The sequence below is a fragment of the Schistocerca gregaria genome, chromosome 5 (genome assembly GCF_023897955.1).
Source record: "Schistocerca gregaria isolate iqSchGreg1 chromosome 5, iqSchGreg1.2, whole genome shotgun sequence".
In the NCBI taxonomy this organism is placed as follows: Eukaryota; Metazoa; Arthropoda; class Insecta; order Orthoptera; family Acrididae; genus Schistocerca; species Schistocerca gregaria.
In genome coordinates this window covers 525,118,066-525,130,255 of record NC_064924.1, presented here as the reverse complement: position 1 = coordinate 525,130,255, position 12,190 = coordinate 525,118,066, and the positions used below count along the sequence as shown (strand labels likewise).

Genomic DNA, 12,190 nt, shown 5'->3' with positions numbered 1-12,190 from the left:
CTCGTTCCAGCCTCGGTCCCGTTCCCGTCGTCTCGGTCTGTGTCTCGCTCGGCCGGCCTCGTCCTTCTTCGCGTGGCCACTCGTCGCAGTTCCACTGCAGACTGCTCATAGTTGGTTCAGTATCGAGTTTTTGTTGTTCGATCCGTTCGCTTCGTACGGCCATTCTAGATCAGTTCAAATTATTCAAATGGATCTAAGCGCTATGGGACTTAACATCTGAGGTCATCAGACCCCTAGAACTTAGAACTACTTAAACCTAACTAACCTAAGGACATCACAAACATCCATGCCCGAGGCAGGATTCGAACCTGCGACCGCAGCGGTCGCGCGGTTCTAGACTGAAGCGTCTAGAACCGCTAGGCCACCGCGGCCGGCCTAGATCAGTTTCAAACCTTTTTTGAACTCTGTACTTCTGGTTCTTTTCGTACTCGATTCAGCGTCCACGACCGCTAATTAAAATGTATTTCATAATTATTTAAATTACATAAAAATTACGTGGTATGTAATACATACATCTTTTCAGGTAACAAAACAGCGCATCAGCTTACTTCATTATTTCGATAAACAGCAGAAGAAATACTTTCAAAAAGGCAAGATTTTTTTGTTATTATGCATGCAAAGGACGTCGGCACGGTACATACTAGTGACCATTTTCCGTTTTTTTTTTATCCGAGATAAAAGGTCATGTTAATTGTTATGGAAGGCAAACCACTCGTGCTTCGTAATCGAGTGTATGGTGTCATATTTTGTAAACAGAATATGATAACTACTACTCGGTGGTACAGGGTGGCGCACGAAATCAGCCCACAGCACTAGCTGCACATTGTCGCTTACCAATCGTCATCTATTGTTTCGAAGTTGTTTGCATTAGCTTATTTGTTATTTCTTCAATGCCTAATTATTACATGTTTATCTATTCTGCTCGTAGCGGTCAACAAATCATGCGTAATTAGAGAGCACTCTATACTCGGAGCTGGTTTTTCGTGCGCCTCCTGTTATTTCTTCAATGCCTAATTATTACATGTTTATCTATTCTGCTCGTAGCGGTCAACAAATCATGCGTAATTAGAGAGCACTCTATACTCGGAGCTGGTTTTTCGTGCGCCTCCTTACATTATTTCGCTGCGATCAGCCTCATAACGCTACAGTTGGCTAAACGAGATGTTTTGCAGAATGACGAAAATTACAAGTGTGTGAGAATTCTGTTATGAATAAAAACTCTGTACTCCATGGAGGAGGCAAGTGCCCCCTCTTGGTGCCTTACATCTTCAATCACCTATGCTACTAATTTTCAATTTTTCATAATAACCATATACAAAGCACAGTGAACGAGTAAAAATTAACGGTTCTCAAAAAAGAGCGATCACCAGTGAACTAGTTTCCAAGGCTGAACGACTTTTCCCATCTCCGCTAGTGCCCAGTCAGGCCAGAAGCCTGGTGACGTACTTGCACCACGGATTCACTTTGCCTTTATATTTGTACTTCAATTTTTTCACTGATACTTGCTTAATACAACGAGTACGGAATGCTTGTGCTCGCCACATGCTGCCAGAGCCGTATGCAGATGATATTTTAGCTGGTTTCAATATCTTTTCTGCTTTCTTTAGGGTGTTATTGCTTGTCTTTAAATGTAATATAGGGCACTGTTATCAGGCTTCAGATTCTATACTTCTTAATGCAAGTTTAATGTATTTCTTTTATTCCGTTTTGAAATCACAGCATTCAGTATTTGTGGACTATTTCTGAAACTACAATAATTACACTGGAAAATTAGGTTTTCCTAAATGTGAAAGACTGTTCCAAGGTACGACATGGTCATGTATCTAGCAACAAAATATTCTATTCAAAAATTTGGAAGTACTGCAGTTGATAAGATATGCCAATACCGTACTGCATTTAATAATCGATAAGCTATATTATTAATCCGCTACACACCAATATCACTAAATGTTATCATATTAGGCCGAAGTATCATTGACAACCAGTTACATGTTAAAAGAAGACTGAAATATGAACTAACACAAATTTCTAGTTTCGAGACAGGGAAAATTTTTGAGAAACTCAGTTCATTTTCAAATCACACATATTCAATTGTAAAAAGACCTTACATTTCAAAGTACAGTAGGCTATGGCACATGGTGACAAAGTATGGCTTAACTGTACATTCATTAGGTACATAGTTTTAAAAATATGCTGCATTTTACTCACTAGAAAACAAGGACAGATTAAAAGGGTGGTGGGGGTTGGGGGGGGGGGGCAGAGGGAGCGATCGCCCTGTCTGAGATTTGAAACTAAATTAATATCAAATGGTAATTTTTGCAATCTGCGCCAAAGTTATGCATGCAAATTTAGAGCCTTGGTCAGCAGAATTAGTAATTTAATTCAGTATTACCCAAGCCATCTTATTTTGTGTGCCAAAAAGAATGTACTACCTGCACCAGTGACTTGTGCTCCCTCTCCTGTTTACATTGTGGGCGCCAAATTTTAGTAGGGTGTCATGATCTGCCACAGCAGCACACTATTCAATTATAATTTTCAAAATATAAGTATATATGTTCTAATGAACTAAATTGGCAAAAATGTTACTGTCAAGAAATTAAGAACTGCAGCTTTAAAAGCATTTTATTTTAATTCCAGTTTATTTGCTCATCAACTCTGTGCTAACAAAAGGTATATGAGCTTGTTGCTGTGTGTTAACAATTATATGAAAGAAGTTACTCAGGAAAAGGTTGTGAATGCTACATATTTCAAGAAGTTTAAAACATTTTTTGTCTAAAATAAAAAAGAATTTTGCAACTTTTTGATGTTTTTAAGCCTCAAAACAGCTTAACATACTAGCTTTAGAAGGTTTTTCCTTAACTTTCAAGGACAGTACTCCTAGGACTTCTTTCTCTTCTAGGCAACCACCCCCACCCACAAAACTTCATTAACCCATCCCAAGTTCAATTCCCGGCTAGGTCGGGGATTTTCTCTGCCCAGGGATTGGGTGTTTGTGTTGTCCTCTTCATTTCATCATTATCCTTATCATTTATGTCAGTGGCTAGATTGGACTGCGAAAAAAAAAATGGACTAGGAAAAACTGGGACTTTGTACAGACACTGATGACTGTGCAGTTGAGTACCCGACAAACCAAACATCACCACCATCATCATCATTAATCAACCTCTGTCACAAAACTGTGTGACTGGGTTGTGGCAATTGACCTACAGTATGAACAAATGTCAAATATTGCAAATACATAGAAAAAAAGACCCTTTATTGCATGGTTACACTATTGCAGAACAACCAATGCAAGAAGTTATTTCCATAAAATATGTTGAAGAGTTCATATGGAGCAATTTGAAATGGGAAGACCACATAAAATTAATTGTGAGTAGGGAACATTCCAGATTGAAATTAAAAGAATTCTCAGGAAATGTAGCTTATACCTTACAACACACTCAATTGACCAATACTTGAGAACTGCTTGCTAGTATGGGACCTGTACCACATAGGACTGATAGAAGAAATAGAGAAGATCCAAAGAAGAGCAGCACATTTAATGACATGTTCATTCAGAAAGCACAAAAGTGTCATGGAGATGCTTGAGAGATCTGAGCCCACATGGAGGCTTACCGGCAATTGTTCTCTCCTTCAACTACCCACAAATGGAGCAAGAAAGGGAGGGAGTGATAGTGGTACAAAACATAACCTCACCACACACCACAAAATGGCTTATGGACCGTAGACACAGAAACGTTATGATTGAAGGTTAACCATATCCTCCAAAAGCTTTAGTATATTATATTACACAGCATTTAAATATATAGAAATCCTAATATTCCTAAATACTGCACAAAACACATTCTCATGTCTCACAACAAAAACAGTAGCAAATGTTGGAAATTTATTGTGGTGGTTTCTAGTGTGCATTCCTTCATGTGGTTCCATGATTAAAATCAGTCTCTAGAATGAAACATGATCAGAAAATATCATTTGTTCTTAGGTACACATCCTCCTGGTACAACACTCTCCCTTATTTATTTGAAGTTCACATTTATTATACATGTGCATTATATAAATGTCACAAATAATCAATAATTTTGTGCAATTAATCTTCTAAGTATCCCAACTCATGTATGTGTATGTGGCTCAAGACATAGTATCAGCAGAGACAATTGTTCATAAAGGTCGATCATTAGACCAGTAATCGTAGATTTTTAGTTTCCATTCACTTGACTTGGGAAGACATACAGCATGCAACACAAACAACTGAGCTTCGATGTTAGAGTATTCTGACAAATGCATCTATGAAATATATTACCAGTACATTCTTAGGATATGTGCATCAAGGGACCAATGACCTTTGTAGTCTGGCCCTTCAACCCCCTCAAACCAATGAACCTATGTATATCAAAAATGAGTCAGAAAGTGCAAAGCTGCAAAAAACCTGTACCTGAATTAGACTCAATGATGTTTCCTTCAAATCATGATACTGATGGATTAAAATATGAATTAGAGGACTGAGATCATTACAAGTACCAGTACATGTAAGTTCACTAGTGTTAGTTTTCTTCTTTTATGTATTTTTTCCATTAGAGCTCTGTCTCAGTAAATCATCTGATAGTTGCCATGTCATTGACCATTTTATCATTCCCTTTTCTGTTACAGTAGGTGAAAGCCTGAAGAGTTCAAATTTATTTTTTCTGCCCCGAGAAAACAGCTGAAGTTTTCATCTGTATTGTCACTTTTGCTTGGTAATAATTGTTCAGTGTAGCAGGTGATTGCATTCAATATAAAGAACACAGTCACCCAACAATATAAGGATAGCAGAATTTTTATCTGTGTTCCAGTTCTATTCCAAACATTGTTAGTAACATTATCAGGGTCTATTCTTAATATGATCAAGCATATGTACTTATTATGAAAAACGTAGTGGAATTCTAATGATGTTGCAAAGTTGAATTTCCCTTATTTATGCATTTACATTATTATCCACAAGGAATTAGCTAAGACTTATTATCCACCATTACTAGTTAGAATGTTTATCACTTTATCAACATGTGGCAACACTGGGATCTTTCATTATTTAAATGGCTGGTTTGTAGCAGTTTGACAGAATAGCATTACCTCAGAAAATTTCTTGTAAAAACTGAAAAATCTGCACTGAGTAGATTAAAAAAAATTCTAATAAAAAGATAAAATATCAGACACAGTTTACAGTGCAAAATATTGTTCAGTGCTTCATATATACACGTGAAAGTGTCACAGAAAGAAGCTCAGTTTAATTACAGTTTGGACATGCACCTTACATATATTTTACAAAATATACAACCAAGTGCGGCTTTCCAAATTAATATACTAATTCTGTGCCAATGGTGAAAAAATGTTATTTTTAAATACAAAAGAACAGCATTTCATTCAAATGAGGCACTCAGCCAAAGTAGATTCTGCCTGATTATGGAAGGAAATGCAGGAACTGTACACTTTGCTAAACTATTATACAGTTGAAAATCAGCTGGCATGGAGTGACCTACCTGTTGTTGAAGGGTATCCTACAAATTTACAATAATATTCCATTTCATATAAAACATAACTGAAGAAGCATATTTTTCATTAATCATTTAATACAGTATTTACTGGATTATTGCACCCCGTTACTCCAATTTTTCTGCAAACACCAACTCAAATATTTCAATGAACAGGTGTAAATAATGCTGTGAGTAAGTCACTGACAGTACTTATTTTATGTACATAAATGCATTGACCAGAAGACAAACCATGGAATCAGTTATAAACTTTTAAAGTAGATCCAGAAAAACTTCATAGACTGTTTGCTGTAACTTAAATTTCCAGTGATCCGTTTCATTGAAAATTTTGAATTATCTGCCATCTACTGGCATATTCAAGCATCAGCTACAGTACAATGTAAATCAGTATCAATATGACAAAGTAAGCAGCTGTACTAATTGAGGATGTTGCTAGTGTCATCATTGAACACCACAGACAAACTAAAATATGTACATGCATAGAAACAAATGTATATAAGAGCATTATTCTTAAACTAATGAAGGTTCATCATGATTATGCATATGTGCTACAGTAATCAGTAAGTATCTGCATTATTTCTCCATGAATTTACTGATACAACTTTTATCACTTCAGGGGAAGCTAAATGGCATAAGGGAACCAAAAACAGTGCAGATTTCCGAAGAGAAACCAGTCGCTCAACCACCAGATGCAAGAGACCAAGCTGATCAAGAATTCCACAATGGTAATGCCTCTTACATACATGGAGAATAAACAAATAAATCACATTTAAAATGTAATTAGAATACTGTCATGTAAAAGAGAGCTAACATGATGAATGTTTTAATCAAACTGTACTTGAATAAATTACTGTCAGTGGAGAAGAACTTTTTTTCTGGATAATATGTGTTGAGTTGTTTTCCAGTAAAAGTATCATTCCCATAAAGCACTCATTGGAATATTTTGAAATTATAATGGACACTTTATTGCTTGTAAATTTAGACATCGGCTACTAGCAAACTTTCTTTGTGTAAGGTTATAGGATATCCAGATGAGACAGTGTGCTATCATCAAACTTAAGTGGAGGAAGTTCTGGTAACATGAAATAAATAATGCAATTTTGTATGATTAGTTAGTTTGTGTGGTGAAAACCATTCTGTTCACATCTCTATTGCCTATTTAGGCAATCAATGTTACTATTAAAACCTTTCCAAGTTTCCAGCTGCGTAGTGTGGCAGGTACTAACTGGCATGGCTAGAAGTTCAAGATATTATGAATTCATTCTGCCATGAAACCATGCATCTATAAATCATTGTAAATTATTATAAACATGGTGTAGTGAACTAATGCTAATTCATGAAAGTGTTATTTGCGTATATTTTTTCTAACCACGTTCTACCCGTATTTTATTGCAGCTGTTGCTGACGATATTTTTATTTCTTCCCAGGACCAAATCAGGTTCTTCCAGCAGATTCATATACAACAACAAGGCCAGACTGTAGGGTAAAGCTGAGATCCAAAGCAACTGGAATAGCTGCAAGAGAACCTATATCAGTACCTGGTTTACTGCACAGGGCTGTGGAGCTGTTTCCAGAACTCACAGCAATGGCCACAAGAAATGATGATGGAACATGGAATACTATTACATATGAGTATGTATATATGGTTAATGTTCATGCTTATCATCCATAAAAGGTGTAACACTATTAAAATGTATCAAATATACCTTTAACCTACTAATTTATCAGTTAATAGAAAAAGTAAAGGCAGGTAATCACCTTATAGTGGCTACTTTGAGCTACATATCTACTTCTACATCCATTTTCTGGAAAACTTTATGACGTGTATGGCAGAAGGTACTTTTCATAGTACAATGTTATAGGGTTTCCTTGCAGTCTATTAGTGTATGGAGTTATAGAAGAATGACTGCTTAAAAACCTCTATGTATGCTGCAAGTAGTCTAACCTTATCTTTATGGGTACTGAGAATGATACATAGGAGACTGCAGTATGTCTAGATTCCCTGCTTAAATCTGATTCTTGGACTTTTTCAAGTATACTTTTGCAGGACAGTTAGCATCTATCTCCAAACATCTACCTATACTGATTTTGATGCCCCATCGATCAGAAAGACCTGTGCCTATTCACGCTGTCCTTCTATGTACATGTCCAATATTTATCATTAGTCATATATGATATGGGTCCCACACACCTCAGCAATATTCCTGGACAGATCATGCATGAATTTTGTAAGCAATCTCCATTGAAGACTGAAGCACTTTTCCTGTATCCTATCAATCAACCTGATCTGTCACCTGATCTACCTATGGCTGAGCCATTTTTATCGTTCTGTTTCATACCCCCATGAACAGATGCTCCCAAGCATTTGTCATGTTAGCTGATTCCAGTTGTGACTTGTGTGGAGGTCATAAGATAGTGTGTTTCTATACTACATGAAGTGCACAATTTTACATTTCTGCCAATCTTTGAACCATTTTGAAATCTTATCAAGATCTGATTAAATATTTCTGTTTATTTTTTTATTTTTTATATAGTATTTCATTATATATATCCACATAATTTGCAAAAAGTCTAACATTGGATAAATTTAGTGGGTCATTTTTCGTCATTGCTATCAATTAACGTGACCTGTGGTACCTTCCAACTACTGATCACATTCCTGACCCCTAGTGCTCCAGAGGGAGACTAACTCCGCTGTATATTCTGAACAAAATTTAACAGGAATTCTGTTGGACCCTGGAGTTTTGATCCATTCCAGCTTTTTTAAAACTGTTTCTGAGTGCCACTAATATCTATACTTGAGAGCCAAAACATTATGACCATATGTTTAAATTCTGCATTCATCTTTGCTTATGTACCTTCTTATGCAAAACAACGAGGTGGCATTCAATCTCATGGTGGGCAGTGGTCATAATACTTTGTCTCATTAGTGGTTAATACATACCTTCAATGGTGTGGGAGTTAAACAGGGACAGTACAGTTTGTTCTTGTTTGTAAGGGAACATTGATATGTGGAGTTCAGTATTTCTGCTTCGCTCCCACAAATTTCAGTTCCTGTTTCATCCAAGAGTGTCTGATCAGTCATCGCATACTTTCCTGCTACTTACAGCCTTTACATATTACCAGAATTTAATTGCTTTTCAGGAGAGCCCTTCTGATGAGGTTCTGCTGTGGTAGTCATTGAAGACTTCACACATTTAACTTTTGACCACCAAACACTTACAGTTAGCATACTTCTGCCTATAGCCCTAAGTTCTATTTTGCATGTATTGTGCAGTTTCTTTACAGAAATTGTATACCATAGAGGTTTTCTCCCATCATTAACTGTTTCACACAGTGTGTGTGTATGTGTGTGTGGACTTCTTTTAGGTGGCCTCTTAGGTTTGGTAATCAATGGTGCTACAAATGATTAATGGTCACTGATGTACAGATTCTCACAAAGCTCAGATCTATTTGTTACCATTAAATTTAACACATCTCTATCATGAGCCAAATTCCGCACTCTATTAATAATCAAGGGAAACATTTAACATTGTTTTACATGATGGCTTGTCATGCACACCACTTACACAGCTACCCATGAGAGGACCAGTGGGGGGAGGGGGGTGTGGGAGACACAGCACTAACCCACAAGAGCTTATTTTGAGTTACTGCACATTATAAATTTCATTTAATTCAAACAGAAGAGTAGATAGTCCATTTTATTGGTACACAAGAAACTACTCATTACCAGTATGTGGTACATTCAAAGGAAGATTAGTGTTTAACATTCCCTTTACATTGAAGTCATAGAAGGATCCAATTATTAGACAGAGCACAAACTCGAATTAAGGAGGGATGGAGAAGGAAATCGACCATGCCCTTTCATAGGAACCATCTCAGAATTTGCCATAAGCTAGTTAGGAAAATCACAGAAAACTTAATTTTGAACAGCTGAATGGGGATTGGAATGATCATCCTCCTGAATGCAAGTCCAGCATGCTAACCATTGCATCACCTGATTCAGTGGATGCATTAGAAAACACAACACATTACATCATCAGACTAATCTTTACTAAACTGAGCGTTAGGACTGTCTTACACCAACCATTTTAATTTTTCCAAATGTTTATTGGCTGATTCAGGTCTCCTCTAGCGATGAAAGTGTGACTGGGAAACATATGTACTAGTTAGCCAAAGTTTTTTCTAAAGTTTTTTTGTTGTTGTTAATTCTAGGGGTGTATCTTGTGGTCAATAGAAGGATCCAGTTATTAGTTTATACTCACAATTGATAATGATTCTTGCACAAAAGAACTCTCACATGCAGCTTCAGTATTTGTCTTGGGGTTGGAGAACTGAATTTCTTGTTTTACTGAATGCACCAACTCAAGTTTCTCTTTAACTTTTCATAACCAGCACAATGCAAGCAACTCTCTTTTTAAGTGTGCTTTGAATTCTTGTAGTTTGTTGTAAATACTTTGAGTAATTTAATAATCTCACCTGAGGGAGGGAGATTACTTTGGATCTTGTACTAGTACCCTGGGGTCTCCAACTATCATTATCTACATGTACATCTATACAACACAAACCACTGTGAAGAGCATGGCAGCAGGTACATTCCAATTTCCAATTATTTGTGCTTTCTCCCATTTCTTCAGGTTAGGATCATGGGAAGAATGATGGCTTAAATGCATCTGTGGTACCTGTAATTAGTCTAATCTTATCTTTGTGATCACTATGGGAGTGATAGGTACAGGATTGTAATATGATCCTAGATTCGTACCAGAAACTTTCTATATGTATTTTCATGGAATAGTTTGCATCTGTCTTCAAGTGTCTGCCAGTTCTGTTCTTTTGGCATCTTTGTGACACTCCCATGGTTCTAATAAACCTGTGACAATTTGTTCTCCCCTTCTTTGTTTCTGTTCAATATCCCCAGTTAGCCCTTTTTGGTATGGGTCCCACATACTTCAACAATATTTTAGGGTGGGCTTCATGAGTGTTTTGTATGCCGTCTCCTTTGCAGACTGATTGCATTTCCGAAGTACTCTACCAATGAATCCCAATCTGCTACCTGCTTTATCTATCACTGAGACAATGTGATCATTCCATTTTATATCCCTACAAATTGTTACACTCATGTTTTTTTTAGGAGTTGATCAGTTCCAAGTGTGACTCACTAATATTATAGTCATTGGTTACTACCTTTTTTTTCATTTTGTGAAGTGCACAATTTTACATCTCCCAAAATTTAAAGCAAGTTGCCACTCTTTGCATCACTTTGAAATCTTAATAAGATCTGACTGTGTAATTACACAGCTTCCTTTGCTGTAGATAACTGCATCATCGGAAAGAATCTGAGGTTACTACTAATATTGTCTGCATGGTCATTAATATAGAAGATGAACAACAGGGCCCCAAGACACTTCCTTGGGGCACACCCAAGCTTAATTCTACATCTGATAACTCTTGATTCAAGATAACTTGTTGCACCCTTCCCACCAAAAGATCCTCAGTCCAGTTACAAATTTCACTTGAAATACCATATGATCATACTTCTGATAATAATCTGGACTCATTTAATCTGGGATCACTTAATCTACAAAAAGCCTTGCTTGCACCCAACACACATCAGCTACATGGATAACAGCCTTAAATGTAGGATACAATCCAGACCCATTTTGAGAGAGCCTACAGTTATCAATATCATTGTGCAAATCTAATAAGTCACATCCTGGCTTGGCATTGAATCTTCTAAATCTTTGGTTGAAGCCTGACACATGACTCAGAATGTGGGGCCATTATCAGCCACGGGGCAATGCTGCATATTGTAATTGTCACTGAAATTCCATGAACAAGGCTAGTCTTCTGAACCTTCTCTGCCAGTCACTGTAATGATCCAAGTATTTCCTCTGAGCCCAGAAGATGGGCATAATTTGTTCTAGATGTACTAAAATCTGCAGTTGGTTTCATTCTGGAAAAACAGTGGCAACCAGAATGCCTCTTCAACATCTCCCACGAAGTATATAAAAATGCACAAAGTGAATCTTCTTATCCCTCACTGCCATTACTCTAAGTACTATTATTTGTCACACATTTGAAAACAACGGCTGATGTCTACCAGACATCAACTCATCTACATATTCCTGATGTGCTGTTGACTGGAACAGTGACCAATACAATCAGAAAATAGTATTTTTTTTAGTCTGTAGTTGCATTTTATTTCTTCTAATACCTATTCATTTCAGTTCCAAGATGATCCTAAGTGTGCAGTCATTAGGTTCACTCACCCAAGTAGGTTTCTCAGATATCTTAAAGCCACTATTACAAATTACCTGAATATCAAGCTTCAAAAATGGTTATTCATGCATTCACTCATCTTTAAGCACTTAAATGCACATTGATGTCAGCTTGTATAATTTAAAACGGCTCACAGATTAGGATTGACATATTAGAAAAACCTGGATACATATTGCATAATACTACACACTATTAACTCGGATATACTAATCAGATAAAAAAGGATATACAACAATAAACACATAATGGTTTTATAATTATAAAGAATCTGATGAATATGCAAATGCACAATGTTAGTAAGAAACACAGTGCAGGGAGAAATGCTAATTGTTTAGAATGTTTATTATCAACCATGCAGTAGGACTATATTTTGATACAATTGG

At 36.6% G+C, this 12,190-nt stretch overlaps 1 protein-coding gene across 3 annotated transcripts in view; it reads left to right on the top strand.

Moving 5' to 3' along the window:
• The window catches only part of LOC126272286 (very long-chain-fatty-acid--CoA ligase bubblegum), a 174,211-nt gene that overhangs the window by 102,259 nt on the left and 59,762 nt on the right, over positions 1 to 12,190 (top strand). For all 3 annotated transcript variants that reach the window (XM_049975045.1, XM_049975043.1, XM_049975046.1), the window contains exons 3-4: positions 6,145 to 6,253; positions 6,956 to 7,160. In XM_049975045.1, coding sequence (XP_049831002.1) covers positions 6,145 to 6,253; positions 6,956 to 7,160 — 314 coding nt within the window. The remainder of the gene's footprint in view (positions 1 to 6,144; positions 6,254 to 6,955; positions 7,161 to 12,190) is intronic.